The 22286-nt window shown below is 38.9% G+C and overlaps 1 protein-coding gene across 1 annotated transcript in view; it reads right to left on the reverse strand.

Moving 5' to 3' along the window:
* Positions 1 to 2819: 2819 nt before the first annotated feature.
* The window catches only part of ACTR2 (actin related protein 2), a 32848-nt gene continuing 13381 nt past the window's right edge, over positions 2820 to 22286 (reverse strand). Inside the window, exons 4-9 of the mRNA XM_014836772.3 lie at positions 19212 to 19284; positions 17177 to 17313; positions 15434 to 15583; positions 12673 to 12818; positions 9033 to 9165; positions 2820 to 5528 (exon numbers count right to left, since the gene is read on the reverse strand). Coding sequence (XP_014692258.1) covers positions 5358 to 5528; positions 9033 to 9165; positions 12673 to 12818; positions 15434 to 15583; positions 17177 to 17313; positions 19212 to 19284 — 810 coding nt within the window. The 3' untranslated portion in view covers positions 2820 to 5357. The remainder of the gene's footprint in view (positions 5529 to 9032; positions 9166 to 12672; positions 12819 to 15433; positions 15584 to 17176; positions 17314 to 19211; positions 19285 to 22286) is intronic.

Here is a 22286-nt window from a genome sequence, read left to right on the forward strand (position 1 = left end):
AGGCGTGGGCCCAGGGGAGCAGTTCATACTTTGGAGCCTGCGTGTCCTGTTACTATCCTACAGCAGGGGAGGGGGAGCTCTGGGGGGATCAGGACCAGCAGCACAGCTGGAAAACAGGCAAACCAACCCTCAGGCCCCAGAGAGAGGGATTCGGTAGGTCCAAAGTACAGCTCGGGTAACCGCGCTTTGAAACACCCCATGTGATTCTGACTTCGTATTGAGAAATACATCGAGGGGCAAATCATTTGACTATATTTTAAATTTAGGTAATTAGACTCTAGTTACATCATTTCTTATAGAATACTTAACATATTCAATTACACCTAAACCACCAAGTAAAAACAAAACAAGTGAGCAAAATGGCCTCCCTAATTGGTCATCAAGGTCCTTCAAATTCTATCTCATCATCATAGTTCTGGTTCCAAAAACTGCGTTCCTCTTCAACAGTTCTTAAATTTAGTGTCAGAAGCTTTCAAATGTAGATCTGAGAAAGAAAACACACCCACACACATTTGGAGGTAGATTGAAGGTTTCAAATCATGGGGTCAAATGTATATTATCACTTAGTTTTGACATTTGAGCCTCAGTTAAGGCCCAAATTTCTTACTCTTCAAACACTAAGTTGGCATGAAATATGAAAATCTGTGTAAGACCAGTTAATCGAAGTATTTCCCACTCAGGAAATCCTTAGATTTCGTTTCCTACAGTCAGATAGGCCTGGCAATTTTCTTGTGCATATTTTATGATCTGCCTAAAAAAAGGTACTGACTCCTGCACAATATCAAGGTGCTCATTAAACAAAAAGATCAAATTAATATTGTGGCACGGCTTAACTTCAGAACTTCCGGAACCAATTGCTTAAAATGTCAACTTTTGATATTAATACATTTGCATTCAAATATTTATAATCATTCTTTTTTTTTATGCATAGAGTTCTTATTCTTGAGAATTGGGGCCCTCTTTTTCAAACCCCTATTCAAGGAGAACAAAGAAGCTCACAGGAGTTTTCTTTTTACTAATCTTTAAGGACAAAAGCATTCACCAGGCAAACGCGCAACTCGATGTTACCGGCAGGCAGAAGGTACTGTTCTTGGAGCGTCCCTTGGGTTAGAAATCTAGACAGTATTATCCTTGGGACTGGTTCCCGCACTTCCCAAACGCAAACCTTTCAAGTGGTCCACAGGAGCATAGTTACAATACTCTCTAATTCTTCTTTTTCAAAGAAAATTATTTGTGGAGTCCTTTCCAGTCTTTCCTTTTTTCTCTAGAGGGTGGAAGGAACTGATATGAGAGAGACAAGAACTCTGTTCTGCCAAAGGGAAGCAAGAAATCATTTGGACTCCCCCTACCTAGTTAGATATTTTACATCTGCACATAACACAAATTGAGATACTTACAGTAGGTACGAGACTTATTTTAGTCACTGCCACAGTGCAGATGATTTAAACAAATGTACCTATAGTTTAATAGCATCTTTCTCCCTAACTTCAGATGTTTGTTATTTAAACAATGCAGAACAAGATGCATTAGGGTGTTTTTTTTTTTTTTAAAGATTGGCGCCTGGGCTAACAACTGTTGCCAATCTTTTTTTTTCTTCCTGCTTTTATCTCCCCACCCCCACCCCTGCCGTACACAGTTGTATATCCTAGTTGCAGGTCCTTCTAGTTGTGGCATGTGGGACACCACCTCAACGTGGCCTGACGAGCGGTGCCATGTCCGCGCCCAGGATCCGAACCCTGGGCTGCCGCAGCGGAGCTCGCGAACTTAACCACTTGGCCACAGAGCCAGCCCCTAGGGTGCTTTTAAAATGTTAAGTTTAATGTGAAAATCACTGGACTTTATATAATAGCTGCCTTCTTTACATCCCCCTAACTGAAGTTTATTTCTATTCTATGGCTAAGGTTACTTGCAAGATAGCAATCAAAGTCAGTAATTTGGCCTCACACTTGCAAATAAATATGCCCTCCCAGGTCCTTCCTGCTACCTCCTCCTCTTACCTCGAGTTTCTAGTTCACTCTGGCTGGATATCCTCTTTGATGGTTCTAAAACTAGTACACTTAATAAACTCACTCAACTGTACAGGGGCCAGAGTTCGTGGGTGGGGAAAAACAACAAAGAGCGCTGAGACAGTCATTCTATCGACAAGGACAACTTATGCAGGGCCCGTATTTCCTTCCTCTAGCATAGGGAGATCGCTGTCACAGTGTTCTTCTGGCAACTAGGAAGAGACCAGATGAAAAGCCCTCAGGAAGCAACCTGAGGAAGTCCTGGGGGACCCTGGCCATGAAGGGAGCAATGAGGTTCAAGCGTAAAGTTCAAGAAGAAGGAAACACAGAAATACTCAGTTGACTCCCTAGCCCCCATCCTCAAAGGCTAGTATAAAAGCAAGAAAGGGTCAGTTCAATAAATTTCATCCTTCTTTAGTTGTTTTGTTAAAAATAATACGCATAAGAGTCTGAAGATGAGCTAAAATGTCCTTGAAAAGAGCATGTTACATACAGGCCTGCCAAGCATTCCTGATACTGCATAGCCACTTTACATCTTCCAGGAACAAGAAGGTCTGCTCAAGGAAAAAATCTCCAAGGTTGCTGTAATTTGCTCTTATTTCCAGTTTGTTTTTTCCTTATGTATTTAAAATCATACCAGAAATAAAGAGGTTTTCTGTTCACAAAATAGAACACTGAACTAAAGTTGGCCTAACAACTAGCATAAAGTTGTCAATCTATCCTGCATTAGCAAAACTGAAAATACAAATAAAGTTAAGGAAATGAAACTAAAGAGAAAAACTATTAAGAGGAAAAACAAAGACAAAATTCAAATTGAGTTTGAGAAATCTGGCTTTATTTTCTGAATCAAAAAGAAGAATATCCATGTTAAATTTCAAATGCTTAACTTTCCACTGATCTCTTAAAATACTTTCCACGTATTGTTAACAGTGCTCAGAACTGTGTAAAAGTTAACATCCAATACCAAGCTTCAGAGAAAAAAGTTTAACTATCAGATTGATTTCTAAGAAATCCTTCTCAAAGATCAAGGGATTGGCAGTTTTAATTTAAAAAGAAAAGATTTTTAATCATTATTGGAAATTCAAACGACAATGGTTTTCAAGAGCTAAAAATGAGATCTCTTTTAAAACAGAAAAAATTGTAATTTCTGAGGGTCTCACACCTGACAACTCCAGTTAAACATAATACTTCCCCCACTCCCAAAATTACTAAATGCATTATTTCACCTTGGAACAGGAAAATTATAAAATGAAAATTTTAAATTATACTATATATATATATATTAATACACCATTTAAACTGTCATGTTTGCAAGCAGAATTATGAAATTGAAACCAAATTCTACATTCAAGGGACAAATGATAAAATGCTTTCTTTATTTTAAGAGTCCATCCCGTTCTTGGTTGTTTTCTAGCCCCATATTTTAAAATCATAACCGAAGGCCAAGAGTCAATCCATTTACCTGAAATGAACGGCTAGTAGGTCCTGGTCCTACATTTGTGTCCTTTAACAAGTCCAGTACTCAAAAGGCAGAGGGAATTTACAAGAACATGATTTAGGAACACTTCAGAATACCACAGGGACTCTGACGTCCACATCCCTAACATCTAGTAGACGGCATTTGTAGGCTATTCATGTGTACTGAAGCATGTCCAGCATGCAGGCCAACTTGTTTTATTTGTTCAAATTGAGGTAAAACAGACAAAAAAATAGTTAATATTAACAGAAGCTGCATAATTTAAACTAACCTTTTTTTGTTGCTTATTTCATATAGACTGATTTTTAAGTTTTCTCACAAAAGAGACTCTAATGCCAATAATTTCTCCAATTTCAGTCACCCCCCCCAAAAAAACCTTTATCTTTCAAAGCCATTATTAGTAAAGAATGTTTCGAAATGAAGGAAAACATTTTTCTTCAGAATGTGAATTCTGCACTTAGCGTGATACAATTTCTTGCTACTATACTTTTCAAATTTAGAAAGAATTCAAGTCTGAGTACTATCTGATATTTGTTCAGACACCAAGTAATACCAACAGGATTCATCAATATGATTTTCTGATACAGGCAGGCAAGTCTGCTAACATTTACAAATACTAACAACCCTTCTTTCAAAGGTAAAATGGCTGAGATCTTAGTAGTTACGATTAGTTTTTCAGTACAATACAAACTTAAATCTTGATTTTTTTTTTGCATCATTTTAAATAGTCAAATTTTATTCCACTTCCAGGTTGCAAGCTGAAACAAACAAACAAAACTAATGACAACTACCCAACTGGCAACAAATCCCATATTTCAATATTATTTTTAACCCAACAATTATAACCCACTGCCAGTAACTACTTATATGTATCTACTTGTTTTTATTAAGTAAGCTCTGGTCAGTCATATAGAAGAATAATTTGCGAGAATGGTACCTTGGTACTGGGCTACCTTAATGCTTCTGGTATAAACAGAAGCACTTAGAAAATACCAGCTCTTAAGCACTTTTTTATCTGTAATTTGAATTTCCAAAAGCATGTTTAAATGTTACTTTTCCATTGATAGATTCTAGGGAGTCCAGTCTCAGCCAACAAGGTTCATTTTAAAAAACCACTAAATCCCTAAACTACATGGTCCTGGAATACTACACTTGGTGTTTATATCAGATGGAAACAATTACAGGCAGACCAAAAGGAGAAGAAAACCTGCCAAATCAAAGTACTGTACGTAAAGCTCATCTTACGTACCCCAGAGCAGAAAAGCTCAAAAATCAAAAAATCAGAATCAAAAGACCCCCCTCCCCACTCAACAACCCACCCAAAACACTTTAGTTCTGCGCCTAACGTGTCCCTAAAATGTTATCACTCGAAGCTTTGCCATACTTAAAGCTGTAGAGTCACTAGAAGGCCCAGGCTAGAGAGGCAATGCCAGGAGGGGTTCAGCAGCGCCCACCCATCCCTTACCACCCCCACCCCAACAGAATGCAAAAGCTCCCGCACAGGTCCTTTTTCTTATGCTAATAAAGGCATACCACCTAGTGTGCTAAAGACGAAAACTAGCAGCATTAGAGCAGTAAAGTGAAACAGGAAGCCGACAGGTGCGGTCTAAATGCCTACTTAGAAGAAACAAAGCAGCAGACAGGACCCTTTGCCCTCTCCCTGTGTTTGTAGGGAAGTGGTTGAACTAAACAGTCAGATTTACCCACATTAACAAAATTTAACAAAGCTTCCCCAAGACATCAGAATAAAACCTGACCTTTCCAGTCAAAGGGCACAGAGAGGCCTCTTCCATGTCCTGGAGTCGAATGAGTTCAAAGATTGGCAGTAAAGGAAAAAGAAAGCATTAGGGGTGTGATGGAGCAAGCTTTGCAGTTTATCGAACAGTCACACCAAGTTTCTCCAGCACACGGACACCCTTTTCTTGGTATTCCTGTCGGGTCATCCAGAAGTTGTCTTTGTCTTTCATGATGTCTGCTAGGACTGCACCACCCAGGAATACCATGTGCTTTCTGCGGGGTGGGTCTTCGATGCGGATCTTAAATTTCTAGGGAAAGAGGAGATGATAAAATGTCACACATACATAGTGCTTTCTGCTTTAGGAAAATGACTTTTCCATATATTCTCGTGTTGAATTCTCAGAAGAGTCCTGTGATGTAAGTAGGACAGCAGGGTGTGGTATCTGAGGTACAGACACTTTCTGTAATTTGCCCAAAGCTCACAGCTAGGAGATCATACAGCCATCCCAGTGTGCTCAGAACAGTCCTGATTTACACCTGTTGCCCAATCATTAACAGCACCTCTTGTCACTCTCAAGTGTTCTGATCCTAACGAGAAATTCCAGGATCACCCTACTGAGTACCAGAGTCCTGATGCAGCAGGCTTCCCCATCAGCTGGTGGATGACCACAGGGGCAAATCACCCAGTGAGCTGTCAGACCAAGAGTTTGGATATGAGGACTTGGATGCTTTCTTCAAGGTCTAACGCTGTTATGATTCTAGTCCTATGCAATAGGGTAAGACTGAAGTTCTTTTCTTACAAGCAAAGCTCACTGACTATTGTCTCAAATGCAAATGAAATGTTCTCAAACTAAACAAAGCCAAATACGGTCAAAATAAATCATGGGGATGTTGGAAAAAATGAACACAGTAACCAAAATTAAAGACAAGTGGGAAAAGTTTTATACTCTGTAGCCAGTATTAGTTGTCTAGCAAAGACACACCTCAATCTGTTTGGTTAGCCAACACCTGGAAGAGAAACCTTAAAATGATGTAGCAGTTTTATTTACAGTCACAAATCCTGCAAAATGACTCAAAGTAACTATGTCATTCTAAATTGTCTTTATGTCACATAAACGAATGGTAGACTGACAATACACCAGAAAGAAGAACAGCTAACTTATTAATCAATTCTGAGACTAACCTACTGTTTTAACTGTTCTAATTACTTTCCAGCTCTTAGGCAGGGGTCAGCAAACTTCTGTAAAGGGCCAGATAGTAATCCTTGAGGCTTTGTGGGTCTCTCTGGCAGCTACCTAAAGAAGGCAGCCATAGATGATATGTGAAAATAGGTAACACTACGTAAAAGAATGAGCCTGGCCATGTTCCAATAAAGCTTTATTTATAAAAGCAGCTGGTCTCGCACAGGGCTGTAGTCTGGCCACCCCTGCTCTAGGGGAAACATGGCAAGCCCCTGAAGACACTGGGGCCCCTGCAGCTTTCTCAACTGTCTGCTGATTCTCTCGCGCTCTCCCTTCCTGACCCTGGAGGTCTGGGAACAGGGATTTTCTTCTTCTTCATTGCTGCTTCTCTCTCCCTCCTCCACACAACTTCATGGCCCCTCCGAAACTCATTTCATCAGACTACTCCATCTGCCTCCTTGCCTAAGTCATCTATAGACCCCCAGGTTATTTCTTCTCATATCTGCTTTTATTGCATGAGTGTGCGTGCTCACTCCATCATTTCCTGACATTATCCTGACTTTGTCCTTCTCTCCCTCTCACACTCCAAACACCAACTCCAGTGATCAACTCTATACTTTGCACCTGCCCTCCAGGAACTAAAGACTATCGGAGAGAAACTCGACATCCTGCTTTCAATATATCACTTACCTCCATCAAGCCCCTTAGTGGTGCTGGCAATCCCATTACATTTCTCTTCTCTCTCTTCCACTGTCCAAGAGAACCATTTCACACCTCCTCTTCTATCTTAAACCTCCACCACCCCACCCCTCCCTCCTGTCAGAGCTTCCTAATTGGTCTTTCTACATCTGCTTTTCTTCCTCCCTCCCTCAACAGCCTATTCACCACACTAGACTTAATGACTCTTTAAAAACAAGTCAGATCCTATCATTTCTCTGCTCAAAATCCTCCCAAGACTTTCCATCTCTCTAGGAGTAAGCCAAACTCTACTGTGGCTGAACAAGACCCTCGTCCCGACTCCTTTCTGACCTCACCTCCAACCCTCTCCCTTGCTTACTCTGCTCCAGCCACACCCGTACAATCCCACCAACTTGGGGCTTTGGCACTTGCTGTTCCTGCCTGGAAGATTCTCCCCCAGATAGTCATGTAGCTCACTTGCTCATTCCCTCACTCCATTCAGGTCTCTGCTCAAAAGTTCTCTCATCTGAGATGCCTTGCCCGATCACGCTGCATGAAGGAGCACACCATCTCCCCAACCACTTCCCTTCCTAGCCCCTAACTCACTTCACTTCTCTTCATAGTGCTTATTAATACTGATTTATTATTCATAGACTAAAAGCAGGGATTCGTTTTTGTTCACCACTGTTTTGTTTGTCCCAGCACCCAGATCAGTGTTTGGCACCCAGAAGGAGTTCCAGAACTATTTGCTGAATAAATAAATGATCACCTGAGACTGATTTTAAATTAGAGATATAACCCAATAAAATCAGACAAATGAGTGAAGTACTTAGACAACATGGCTCCTTTTGAGTCTTTTAATTTGTTTAATGTATGTGAGTCCATTCTCAATTTAATTTCAACAATCTGAGTCACATATGAAAGATGTAACATTAAGTCTCCAATACATACACTCCTCTGTAATATGTAATCTCATTATCTAAAACAGTCGATCAAAGTCGAGACAAAGCTCAGAGATTAACTCAGAATTACTCAACTCTTCGTTGAGTGCATAGTATATATAGCAAACTTTACACAGTCCAGAGTTTGTAGAAAGAAAAAAACCAATGCCAAATAACCATCAACTATTACATACTAGTTTAAAAATTTCCTTCTACTCTACACATCAACTACCAATTTAAGTCTGTTTCAAAAACTCTGATAGCTGATGGGGATGTTAAAGAAGTGAAGAAATGATATTTTACAATCTGTTTGGGGAGGTAAGAAACATGCAAGCAATAGCCAGAAAATAACCTAGAAGCAGAAATATAAGATAGTCCAAGAGTAGCACTGAAGGCTGATTTCATATCCAAAAAGTAAGTTTAAAAAACCCCACAAAGGGGCTGGCCCCGTGGCCAAGTGGTTAAGTTCGCGCGCTCCGCTGCAGGCGGCCCAGTGTTTCGTTGGTTCGAATCCTGGGCGCGGACATGGCACTGCTCATCAGACCACGCTGAGGCAGCGTCCCACATGCCACAACTAGAAGAACCCACAACAAAGAATACACAACTATGTACCGGGGGGCTTTGGGGAGAAAAAGGAAAAAATAAAATCTTTAAAAAAAAAAAAAAACCCCACAAAAACTCAAGTGGGGCCTTTGTCTCTCTGTAGTGTACCAGGTTCTTCCCACGCACTTAGAGGCACCTGGATCTCAGGCTGTTCCTTACAGGGGAACCAGAACATTTGGCCCTGCACCTCGTCACCTCCCTCCACTGCGTACCGAGGCGACCAGGCAGTCTTCCGAGTATTCTGGGACAGAGCTTACCTTGAACCATTTACTTCTTTTCTCTTCAAGGCTGCACTTGACTGCATTAGGAATGTGTTTAGGAAGACTTCTTGCTCCCTCTAGTGGTTGTCAAGATTCACAAGCTACTTTACAAGGTTTTAAAAGCATGTTAACAGATTATTAATACTTACAGAAAGTTTTTCCACATCTCCCTTTAAAACTCGTTCTAAGTAAAGCTGTTTAAGTTCTCGTTCCAACCGTGATGGGAGTCCAGGGTACATAGTAGATCCTCCAGATAGTACAATATGCTTATAGAATTCAGATCTAGAAAGACACAATAGGTATTCATTTGGCGTTTCAGATTAGGAAAACAATATATCTCAGAGTTCCTGCTACTTATGTCAGCCTCAGAGGGCTGCTGGGAGAATGAAATCCAACATATAAGTCACAGGGCTGAATGTCTGCTACCACTACTGTTATTAGATAACAAATCCTCTTTACATATAAAATATTTATTATAATCTTGATGAAAATACTTCTGAAGTACATGACACACTTTCTTGCAAATGTAACTGTCTTAATAATGACCACAGTTGCCATCGGTCAACTTCCAGTATTTGGCCCGTGTTGTCACAGTGCTCCCCTGGAGGCACTGAGATGTGGGTGTTAATTAACCACGTTCTACTGTGATTCCCGTTCTTGCTTTTCAATTCCTCCATTTGCCTCGTGCAGCTCTCCCTTTTGTTCCTCTGCCTTGAGGCTGTCCCGTGTTATTTTTTGTTAGACTGATATGTTCGCTTCGTATAGCAGTCCTCTCTTTCTTCCTTAAATATGCTGTTGGTTATGACACCAGATAATCACATCTGAAATAACCGCACATGTAGTAAAAGTACTATAATCTGAGTAAGGCTCTGAGGAACTCTTCTCACAGTAAAGTTCAGGAACTGAGTCACATCCATTTTGACCTCATTCAAACTGGCTTCCAGGTTTTTACTTACTCCCAGGTTCTCAATGGCTCAGGCTACTTTAATTCTAGCCTCTGGAAGAGCAATGCTTTGTATTTAATTGCAGAAGTGTGCACGTGAGTGTAGCACAGGCCAAGCAGCTGAGTTATGGCTACATGCGATACGTACCCACGAGCATTTACATGTAGGTCTCAACATGCGGAACACATAAAACAAAACTGGAGTTGTGCTACCTTCCTAAGCTAGCTCTGTGGAGAGGGTCCTGACCCTGACTCCAGTGCTTGAGGAATGCCAAAACGTTAATCCCTACCAGGAGGCATGCTCTTTTAAATACGACTTTGCTGATCATTAAATCAAGGGACAAAAGCATCTAACTAACCCAACTCTGAAAAGTCACCATAATTACAAAGTCTAGATTAGATTTTTGATCTTCTTCCACTAGACCTGCAGCTTGTTATGAGTCATTGCTATTTTTAGTAATTTCCATTTATTCTCCTGCTCCCAGCCATCCCACCAGAAGGAGTTAAGTGGTTATTTAATTCAGAGTTAAACAAATGCTTGTTTTACAAAATGCTTCTGAGTGAATTCCTCAATTACCTGGGTGTAAAGGGAGGGTTTCTAACTATGACTCAAATTCTAGATGCAATAAAAGAAAGATTATAAACGTTTTTATATGGTTAAATAAAAACAAATTTTTGTATAGCCAAAAACACCATAAGCAAGAGATAAAGGGCTAAGTAGGAGAAAATATCTGCAAGAGACATCAGAGTTAATATAAAAAAAAAACCTTTAAAAATTGAGGGGAAAAAATACAAAAATTCTACAGAAGAACAGACAAAAGCCATGAACAGATAATTCACCAGAAAAAGACATAAAAGTGACCATAAACAGAGAAAAATATGTTCAATTTCACTCTTAAGAGAAATGCATATTGAGATATCATTTCTCACTCATTAGACTAGCATAAAAGTAAAAAAGCTGACAAACTGTGAACAAGCTGTGGGGACACAGGTGCCCTCGTATATGACTAGCGGGAATGAGAAATGGTACAACATCCATAGAGGGGAATTGAGCAATAATAAAACTACATGTATTTACCCTTTGACCCAACAATTCCCCCTCTAGAAATTTTTTCAGAATATACATGCCCAATAATGCAAAAATACAGTCTGCACAAGGTTATTAATTGCAATATTATTTATCAGCGCAAATATTGGAATCTACCTAAATAACCAAGATTCACTGAATAAACTATGATATGTACACACAGTGGAATACTATGCAACTGGAAAGAAGAATGAGGACAATCCCCAGAAAATGGTATAGGACTGTTTAGGATATAGTAAGTGAAAAAAAACCAAAGTGCAAAAGAGTATTTACAGTATGTTACCTTTTGAATAAAAGGAAGTAAGAAACACAGAAAGGATAAATCTCAAACTAATGAGATAATGAGACTATTTACCTGAGGGAGGAGGACTCGGGTGGAAGACAAGGGGTGGGGAGAGTAATACTTCTAAGTATACTTTCGTGTACAGTTTTGACTATACTGTTAATGTTCTACCTATTCAAAAAACAAAATTAAAGATGAGCTGGAAATATCATGTGCCACAAAATAGAAAGTGCTTAAAAAAAGATGGGGGCATGTCAAAGGACACAGGAGCCTGCTAGAAAGGGCTCTCACTGGCCAAATCAGGAACAATTTCAGCATCAAAATAAATAAACACAGTAATAAATTATAATCCACTGAATGGAATCATGAGTCTGATAATAAACAAACAGATAAAAAAAGGGAGAAGGAAAAGCACCTCCTTATGCTGGAATGCCAACTAATAAATATAGAAGGAATGATGGAATTAGAAGATCACTTTTTGACAACCATCACAATGAAAATGGATTTAGGCAAGAATCACCAATAGATGCTAAAAGGGGTAGGGGGCAGATATGATGAAGAACAGGAGATTTACACAGTCCCAAAGTACTTTCTTACAAATTACTTATAAACTAAGAAATAAAAATAGAAAAACAAACAGTGGAGAAAACAGGAAATGTCATTAATAGCTTAACACTAACATCACCAATAAGGAGCAAACATCACCTCTGATGTGATACCTTGAGAAGAACACATCACTTATATAGTATTATAGCCCAAAATTCACAACCTGAACCTAATCACAAGAAAACATTCAAACCCAAATTGAGAAAAATTCTCTAAAATAATTGGCCTGTACTCTGCAAAGACATCAATGTCATGAAAGACTGAAGAACTGTAACAGATAAAGGTGACCAGGAAACATGACAACTAAATACAATGTGTGATCCTAGATTTGATCCTTTACCAGAGAAAAGAAAAACTGGATAAAGGACATTCCTGGGACAATGGACGAGACTGAAATATGGTAGATAAAAACTACAGCAATAACCTGAACTCGCTAACAGTACTGTGGCTATATAAGAGAATACCTTCATTAGGAAATACAGACTGAGTATTAAGGAGTAAAGAGCATTTATCCATTCAACCTACTCTCAAATGGCTCAAGAAAAGGAGAGAGGATGACAAAACAAGCATGCAGAACGTTAAAATCAGTAAAATGGGAAACTGGATAAAGAGTATACGTGAGTATATGTATACAGGAGTATAGATATTCTTGCAACTTTCAAGTTTTAAATTATTTGAAAATAAAAAGTTTGAAATGGCTTCTGAGACACAATGATATGTTGTCCAACATCCAGTGCCACCCTATCAAAAAATTATTTTGCCTTATCTATTTAAAGACATAAGTGAGAAAACAGACAACTTGGTCATTCTAACTGTTTATAGTCCATCTATTTCTGATAAATAACTTTGAAACCACCATTTCTAACGTACCTGGTATCAATGTCAGCTGCCTGGATTGTGTTAAAAAGCAATTCAGCAACACCCACTCCCTCGACATTGATCAAGTGAGGCTGAAATAAAGCTTCCGGTGCTTCAAATCTCTCCCCACCGACTTTGATAATGCGGCCATCTGGGAGCTAGAAACCAAAAATAACCAGGTATTAGTCAGCAAAAGATTAACAATCTTCCCAGTGTTCTCTAGAACACTAGATAGTACTTTTAAACACATCTGTTCTATAACCAAAATCATTATCAGCAACACATTTCTCCTAAAATACATTTTTGAAAAAACAAGGTAAAATAAAATACATTTAGATAATTGATTTTATTATTAGGCTTTTTTTTTAAAAATGGTATGCCATCCCCCAAACATCAGAAATTTCTTGCAGAAATCACCAGTGCACGAGTGCGCGATGGTCCACTGGTGTGCGCAACAAACGTAAACAGGCAGCACTGATCAACCACTGCATTTGGATGATTAATGGTATCAGTGCTGCTCCTCTTATCATTTTAATACATTTGTGACTTTATGGATATTTTTACCATGTAGCACAGACAATCAATGAAAAAGTCTAAATAATTTCTTTCACCAATTACTCTGTGAAACTTTGTTATTTTGCCATCAAAATACTTTATATCGTGTGAAACTTCCGTCAAATCATTTAATCTGAAAACTGTTTTACGATCAAGACTGTTTAAGGAACGTCGATCTAGAGTACTTCATCAGGCAATTCTGCTTAGCCTCTACTAGCTCCTATTAAATTCTAAATGATAACAGATGAATAGAATTTTAACTTGAGCAAATACAATTGAAACAACGGGTCAGATGTCGTTATGACATGACCTTGCAGAGAACACTCTTAAGTCACATCATGTTCATACTTAATTAAATGAGAAACGATAGATTAAAAACTCCCTCTCTTAACCGACCTCACCATTCACTGGACCGACTGGACTAAGAAACGAGCGCGTTTGCAGACGCTGCATCTGACGCTTTCCATCCGAGATACCACAGTTAGTTTGACATTAACATTTCTAACAGTGTATTTATTTGTAATAATAGAATTACAATAATTATACCAAGACTCCAAAATTGACTTTCCAACATAACAAGTGGCCACAAAGCAAGTTTAAAACATTTACTCTGTGTGTGTGCCGTGATTGCTTAGATATACCTGCAAAGCAATCACATTTTTCAAAAATGCCAGAATTATCTTTTTATAAATTCTATCAAATTTCTAAAAAAAAAGACACTGATCCAAACATTTACCCTTAAAATATAAAACCATTAGGTGAGTTAAAAAACCACATGAAATCACCTAAATATCCAGATAAACCTCCCAGGGCAGACCATTACCAGCAAAGCCTCTTCCCCTCGCACTGCCAGCCTTGCGGATGGCGCGGCTTCTCTCAGTGCTCTGGCTCCTGCCCAGCATGGGCCACCCAGCCTAGGAACCACCTACCTCTAGGAACTGTTGAGACGGTATGGTTCTCATTTCTTTGCACCAAATCTTAACCTGTCCTTTATTTCTCCGTCCTTATCCCTCTTCACTTACTCATCAGTTTACTGTTTCTTATTTGTTGTATATATTTTTGTAATATACTCAAACTCTTTGAGAAAGGAGGGAAGAAATAAATAAAATGTGCCTTACATTTCTAGTTCCCTCATCCTTTGCTTCAAGCCACTTTCTTCCAAATGAGTCAGGTAGATGAAAAATTATAAATCTAGAGGAACTGTCAAGAAGGCTTCAGGAAAGAATCTCCAGGGCAAAGCTGGAGATCATTAAGTTGCAACATATTGGCTTACTGACTATTTGGGTCAGTATCTTTTAAAACTAAAACAATATAATTTATAAAATTTTTTTAAATGACTATTTTGTACATACTTGTGATATGTAGAGCTTACACGAATCAAATGGTTTAAGAATACTTGCTTTTACTGCCCATTACTCAATTTCATTTTAGCCATAACTAGATTGAAGATGAGATATGGAAGTACTTTATACTCAGATGAATATAATAGACTTACGATAGCAATACATTAAAAATTCAGATAGGATCAACTCCCCTGGTGTAAGCTATAACTAGATTCTAAGTCTCGTTAGTTACAATTTCAAGTTAACATTTGTTCTAAACAGTCCATTAAAAAAATACTACTCCAGGAAAAGACTGCCACCTACTGAATTATTAAAGCAATATTCTGGGCTGACCACCTCCCAAAGCACAGTTCTTAGAACACTGGTCCCATGAAATGCTGAAGAGTCCTGTAGTCTAATACGGCCGAGAAACACACGTGCTACATTCTCACAGTCAGGCACATGTTAGCCTATCAAAGGCTCTGAGATGGCCTGTAGTAAAGTAAATCCAACTCTCCCCCAAACTTATTTGACAATGCAACCCCCATTTTAATTTTTGTGAAATACCTATTAACATCTCAGGGAAATGCCATTCTGTAAAACACATGCTGAAATATGCTATTTCAGATACCAGAATCTCAAAGTAACATTTCACATCTGATTATATCCTAAAGGTAGAAAAACAATTTATGTGCTTTATTTTACATTATATGGTGTCCTAAAATAATTAAGTCATAGAATCTTAATGTAGAAAGACATTAAAGGTCACACATATACATATTTCAACAACCCAAAACAAAAATACTGGATTCCAAGAAAACCTCCTTAAACACACACCAATAATCATGGTTGTCCATTTTAAAACCACATATATATTACATACAGGAAATACTTACTGTGTAAGATTCAACTAATACTGTGGTTTCTAAGGCCAGTTTCTGCTCTTGCTCAATATTATACCCCACATAACACAATTTTTCTTTAATCATGCGAACCGTTTCAAAATCAGCAGAATGGTTGAAGGCATATCCTCGCAACAGAAGCAGCTGGTACCAAAAAATAGCAGTAAATTCACAATTAATCTGAATGAGTTCGACTCTGCAAAAGCTATTATTTTTCACTAAATACGTCATATCAATAACAAATGCAATAGACTGGATCCTTAGCTCTTACTGAATACTTCAGAAAGGGAAATACTACTCGCCACAGAAGGATTTCTATTTCAGTTTCACAGAGTAACAGAATTAACAGTTCATGAACAATAAATCTGGAAAATGAGGTAGAGAGCTAATTTTTAAAAAGAGTACTGTTTGAGTGCTAATGTTTACACAGTTTTGATAAACAATCAAAAGTCTGTTAATAAATAATATCTTAGTACTAGACTGCTACAATCTGCACTTTCCTCAATCAATGCCATATTCATGAAATACCCCTGGGTCTTAGAAAGTTTTATCCCTAGCTTCCAGCATTATGTCTGACACACACTATATGGACAACAGCACTTGTTAAACAAATGAATGACAAGAGAATTCAACTTGCTGACAGGAAAAAAAACTAAAACCATAATATGCATCATAAACACAATCGGACTTCTCACATAAAAACGTTAAAAAATAAATCCCCTAATTTTTGTGTGTATGTTCAAAAGAAAACCCTGGGAAACTCCTTTGGTAGTTAACCTCAGACAGAATTGTAGCCTAGAATGAGAATATTAAAATTCTCATTGACTTAATCTCACTGTTACCCTAAATGAGACTAGAGGAACCCCATGTCAACAGGACTTAATGCAACCCACTTTGTCACAGAGATGTCCCCTAGGACAGTGTCCCAACAGCAGCGCCAATCATTTTGGACCTTATAATTCTTTGCTGTGGGCGCTGCCCTGTTCATTATAGGATGGTTAGTAGCATTCCTGCAGTTTTAACAACCAAAAAATGTCTCCAGACATTGCGAAAGGTCCCTAGGGGGCAGCATCGTCCCTGGTTGAGAGCCAGTGACCTGGAGAGGATACACTAGAGAATTCTAGTACAGACAATACTCTAAACCTTTTTTTTGACATTAAAAAAATACACGTCTCCAAATAGTAGCTTTATAGACTTTCCCCAGCAATGTTTTCAAAGAAAATTCTAACTAACTATATTCAGAAGTATACTTTAAAATAGTAAAAATTGGATATATTCCATGAAAACTACTAAATATTAAAGTCTGGCACATCTGGGCTCTGTATTTAATCAAATATCAATAATTTGGTATCACTGTATTTGGTGGCAAAGGACACGAAATGGTGACCCAACCAAGATGATGGCTTTGACGTATACCTGTTCAAAGAAAGGCTATATGGCAGGAAAGGCTACTTAAGTTGTTCAAGGACGTTTTCGGGTCTCTTCCATCTTACCTCTCTACCCATTCCTCAGGAATAGCAAATACAATTATGTAATGAAATAATGTATCTTCGTTAGTATTCCAGAGATCACGTGTGTAAATCTTATATGGATTTTTATATGAATAATCGAGTAACTGGGCCATTTCTCTAGTGGTGCAGAAGATTTGCTAGAATCCTGCGATGATACGTTCAGTTTTGTGTTAAGCTGGTAAACACAAACTACAAAATCTAATTTCTGTGAGCTGCTCTTGCTTACCTTGATAAGGTATCTAGTAATATCCCTCCCAGCAATATCTAGTCTCCTGGTAAGGTGAGGGAGAGAAAAGCCTTCATACACCGGGCAAATGTGAGTTACACCGTCTCCGGAATCCACCACTACTCCAGTCAACAAACCTGTGGACAGAATCATGAGGTTTTAAATAAAAAGCCAAATCAGAAAACTCAAAGCCAGCAAATTTCAAATACTACAGAAGCCAAACTAGAAACCTCACCAATCAGAATTGGTCTAGAAGCCAGCATTTATTATTTGCTTATTTTGACATTTGTTTCTGATATACAGACACTAAAATCAGCGTTTTCTCACATCTCTTGTGAGATTCTTAGTCTAATCACGTGCCATCCCAGGAGATGGGAGAAACAGACCCCAAGACCTAGGCCTGAAAAGCACATGTTCTTAAAGCTCGTACAATTCTTTATTTCTCTTTCCAACTTAATCTTGACCCCTGAATTCCCTTGAAGCAAAATTTTCTAAAGCATCATGGATAACTTCTATGAAAACCATTGCAAAAAGTAAATAGTACACAAGCTGATAATGAATTTGCTGAAATAATCTAGTTTTTTAATATTATTTTTGCCATATATTTTCAAAACTGTTTTGTGTTGGAAAAATTCCTGTTGATACTAGATAGCTAGAAATCTGAGAACAATTAGTTTTGGCTAGCCAAAGGATCACCTCAATTATTCACTAGAAACCAGAAAGACAATGTCAATTAAACCTTATAATAAGCAAACAGCAAAGAAGCCACCTTGTTTCCCAGACGTGCTATTTAAAGCTATAAATGGCTGTGGACATTAGTTTTCCACCTTTTGCACCAGGGTTAATGCAGGGGTGGGGGGGAATAGGGGATGACATTTGGGGGGACAGGACATAACCTTTTTCCAACTCATGTTTTCTAATAGAATGTTTTTAACCAATGTGTATTTTTACAAGGTGATTTTTACTAATCCATGTGTAGAATCAGATGGATCCCCATATTAAAGTTTGTTTCCTAAGTACTACATCATACACGCTGCTTAAGTACTAAGGCTTGAGACTTGGTGCTAGTGTCACCTCTTTCACAAACCTCTGACATGCCGAATCAAAACGGTCTGGTTCCGTATCATTTCCCATTAGACTCCAAGTTCCTTGAGGGCATCTTTAGATTTCAAGTGCCTAACAGACCCCGTGCACATATCTGACAGCCCCATAAGTTCTCAATCAGACCACCAGAATATAAAGAGCTCTCTCAGGGCCGGCTGGATGGTGCAGCGGTTAAGTGCGCACGTTCCACTCCGGTGGCCCGGGGTTCGCTGGTTCGGATCCTGGGTGCGGACATGGCACCGCTTGGTAAGCCATGCTGTGGTAGGCGTCCCACATATAAAGTAGAGGAAGATGGGCACAGATGTTAGCTCAGGGCCAGTCTTCCTCAGCAAAAAGAGGAGGATTGGCAGTAGTTAGCTCAGGGCTAATCTTCCTCAAAAAGAAAAAAAAGAAGAGCACTCCCCACATGGTCAATATTTTATTCTCAATAGACAGGGAGGCAGCTAGCAATGGCAGTATCAAGAAAATATAGTAGTCCCCTCCATTAAACACACTCCCCAAACTAGGGTGCACTCCCAAATCTCTACTCTCCTTTGTTTTTACTCTGTTATGTATTTGACAAGTAGAATTTTAAACTAAGCTTTCTGGATCTCTGTGTATTTTTTTTTTAGCTCTGTCAATTCTGAGGACAAATGCCATGTTCATTCTCCACAGCTATTAAAATAGCCTAAAAGAGGGAACTTCCTACTTTAAAAAAAATTGAGAAGTCTCTTTTTTACCTTAAATCCTTCATTGTTTAATAAAGGAAATAAAAACATATATGATATTTTATTTGAAACATTTTAGAAGTGGTGAAAATATTTGAATAAATATATAAATACTATGCTTTTCTGGGACTTAAAACTTAAGGAAAAATCAAATTCCTGTGACATAAAATGTACTGAATAAACATTTGCTGAACTGACTCTTCTGCAAGTTAAGCTTCACCTACCTTGAGCATACAGCGTCAGAACTGCCTGGATGGCTACATACACACCAGAGAACTGGTACGTTTCAAACATGACCTGGAAATGCAAAAGGAAAGAAAAATATATTGGTGTTTACAAGGTATATAATACATATTTATATGCTTTCTTGATGGTTACAGAGTGGATTAGTTGCCCAAAATAGAAGCAAAGGGACCTAAAAGAGTCCTCCATTCTCTTCAGCTCTTCTTGCCTCTATTACAGTCCTGCTGTCACAGACCTCCAATCTGGGGGACCGAGTTTTGCATAACTACTGAGTCCCTACGCATTTCATAAGTGCTATAAAGCAATTTATTTCTGCGTGTTTTAGTTAATGGCTAATTAGAGCGAAAGACAGCTTTCTGCGTTTGAACGAGCCTTTCTATTAAGACAAAGTATAGAAATTGCTTCACTGCTGACCCCCCATGCCTCTCCCTCAACCTGGGCCACGACTGTGGCTCTACCTCCAGCAGTTAAACAAAAAGAAAAAAGTAGTAGTAAAATGGTAGGGCAGGAAGACAAAAATAAACGCAGTTAAATCCTGATTGTTCGCAGATACAGCAACTGCCTAGCTGCTGAGCCCGCCTCCCGACTTGAGCCCAGGAGGTCGCCCCACTCCTGGCTGAACCACACTGGAGGGAGGCGTCCTTTCCTTGTGCCCTGCCTGGTCACAATCATGCTCATTCTTGGCAGTCCAGGGTGGCTGGGAACATCCTGCAGGACTTCTCCTGTCATCTATAGTGAAGACTCCTTGACCAGCAGGGCTGACTACCACTCTGAATATCTAGATACCCAGAAATTTACAACTGACCACAATGAAAATTGCACAGAATTCAAATTTTAAAACTCTGAAACAAATACTCATTAATTAAGCAACTAGATATTCTGACTAGCATTGTATTCCATCATCCTTTATTCCCCCTCCACAGGGATGAAAATGGAAGAGTGATGCTATATTTGCATTTGTCAACTTGAAGGTCTGTTAGAATGGTTTTCATTTATAAGACCATTAAAAAGTATTTGTAGTGCTAAAACCACCTTCTGGATGAGATTAAAGAAGGGCATTATCAGTCATAGCCAAACTTGCACTCAGAAGAGTATTTAAAATAACATGAGACGTCACTGCGCAGTGAGACCAACTCTTGTCATTTTTGCAGATTGAAAAAAAATACCTGTCCTAGTTTTAATACTCAGTGGACGAGGCATCCAGGTATAATGTCATTTCCCTAGCTTTTTAGCTGAAAGAAAACATGTTTTTCAGTCTCACATGTTTCTCTCCTAAAGGTTTCCATGAGTAGGAACCTTTTGGTTTAACACAAAAAATCTCTCTGCACTCTGATTTTGTAATGCGTTGCTAAAAATAAATAGCAATTACAAATGACTACTAATTAACCACAAAGTATTAGTGGTTGTAAATAATTTATAAAGTATAAAATGCAATTAAAATATGAACTAATACAGGGGCCGGCCTGGTGGCATAGTGGTTAAGTTCGCGCACTCCGCTTCAGCAGCCTGGGGTTCACAGGTTCGGATCCCAGGCATGGACCCAGACACCGCTAAGCCACACTGCAGCAGCATCCCATATACAAAATAGAGGAAGACTGGCACAGGTGTTAGCTCAGGGACAATCTTCCTCAAGCAAAAAGAGGAAGATTGGCAACAGATGTTACTTAGGGCCAATCTTTCTCACCAAAAAAAAAAAATAACTAATACAATAAAGCCCATCTTTCACAGTTTTAGGGGTGGCTGGGAGGAAAAGAATGTATTAAAATGAGAACCATAAAGAATGATATGGCTTCTGTAACTAAAACGATGATCTCAAATTTTTAAAACACAATACAAAAATTGAGTTTGTTTTTTTTTTTTTTTAAAGATTTTATTTTTTTTCCTTTTTCTCCCCAAAGCCCCCCGGTACATAGTTGCATATTCTTCCTTGTGGGTCTTTCTAGTTGTGTCATGTGGGACGCTGCCGCAGCGTGGTTTGATGAGCAGTGCCATGTCCGAACGCAGGATTCCAACCAATGAAACACTGGGCCGCCTGGAACGGAGCGCGCGAACTTAACCACTCGGCCACAGGGCCAGCCCCCAAAAATTGAGTTTTAATCCAGACTTTTAAAATATTGTCTAACGATCTCTTCTAACCCTTCCAAAATTTCCACAACATCTAAACATGGTCACAGAGTAAAACAAAATATTTATATTAAGTAGTAACTGGAAAGCTGATACAGACAAAAAGTAATTAAAAGTTTCTATCTCATATATAAGATAATGAAAGACAACCTTGAAAAAGTACTCATCTAAACCATTAAGAATGGAGATTTCTTGCTCTCTGTAACTGCTTACCTCATTAGCCCTTTCAGTCTCCTTTCACTAGCTCCTCCTATCTCCCTGGTCCTTAGCCTTCTCACCACTGTCTACTCTCACTTCTTTGGTGAACCATAGTATCTATATTCTGATGACTCCCAATTTTATATCTGCAGCCCCAAACTTTTCTCCTGAACTTGATCTTAGGTGTACATAACTATCTACTTGACATTTCTGTTTGGATGTCTAATGAGGACCTCAAACTTGACTGAACTGCTCATGCAGTCCCCCCAAATCTCGTTCTACTTATCTTGGTCTTTCCTCACCTCAGTAACCCCATCCTCCAGTTGCTCAGGTCAAAACCTTTGGAGTCATCCCTGATGCCCCCTCTATTATCCACATCTAATGCATCAGAAAATTCTTTGGCCCTACCTTCAAAATAGATCCAGAGTTGGCCACTTCTCATTACTTCCACTGCTATTACCCCAATCCTAATCTTTTACTTAGACAATTGAAAAAAATCTCCAAACTGGTCTCTCTTCCACCCTTGCCTCCTTATAAGGTCTAGCACAGCAGCTACAGAAACCTAAACCTGACTATGTCCCATCCCCATAAGAGCCCTTCATTTCCCTCAGAGTAAGAGTCTAATTCCCTCTAAGAGACGACAAGGCCCGAGATGACCTGGCCCATTACTCTTCCGACCTCATCACCTGTTGCTCTCCCACACTGGCTTCCTTGCTGACTCTCTAATATGCCAG

This window comes from Equus asinus, chromosome 6 (assembly GCF_041296235.1).
Source record: "Equus asinus isolate D_3611 breed Donkey chromosome 6, EquAss-T2T_v2, whole genome shotgun sequence".
Lineage (NCBI taxonomy): Eukaryota > Metazoa > Chordata > Mammalia > Perissodactyla > Equidae > Equus > Equus asinus.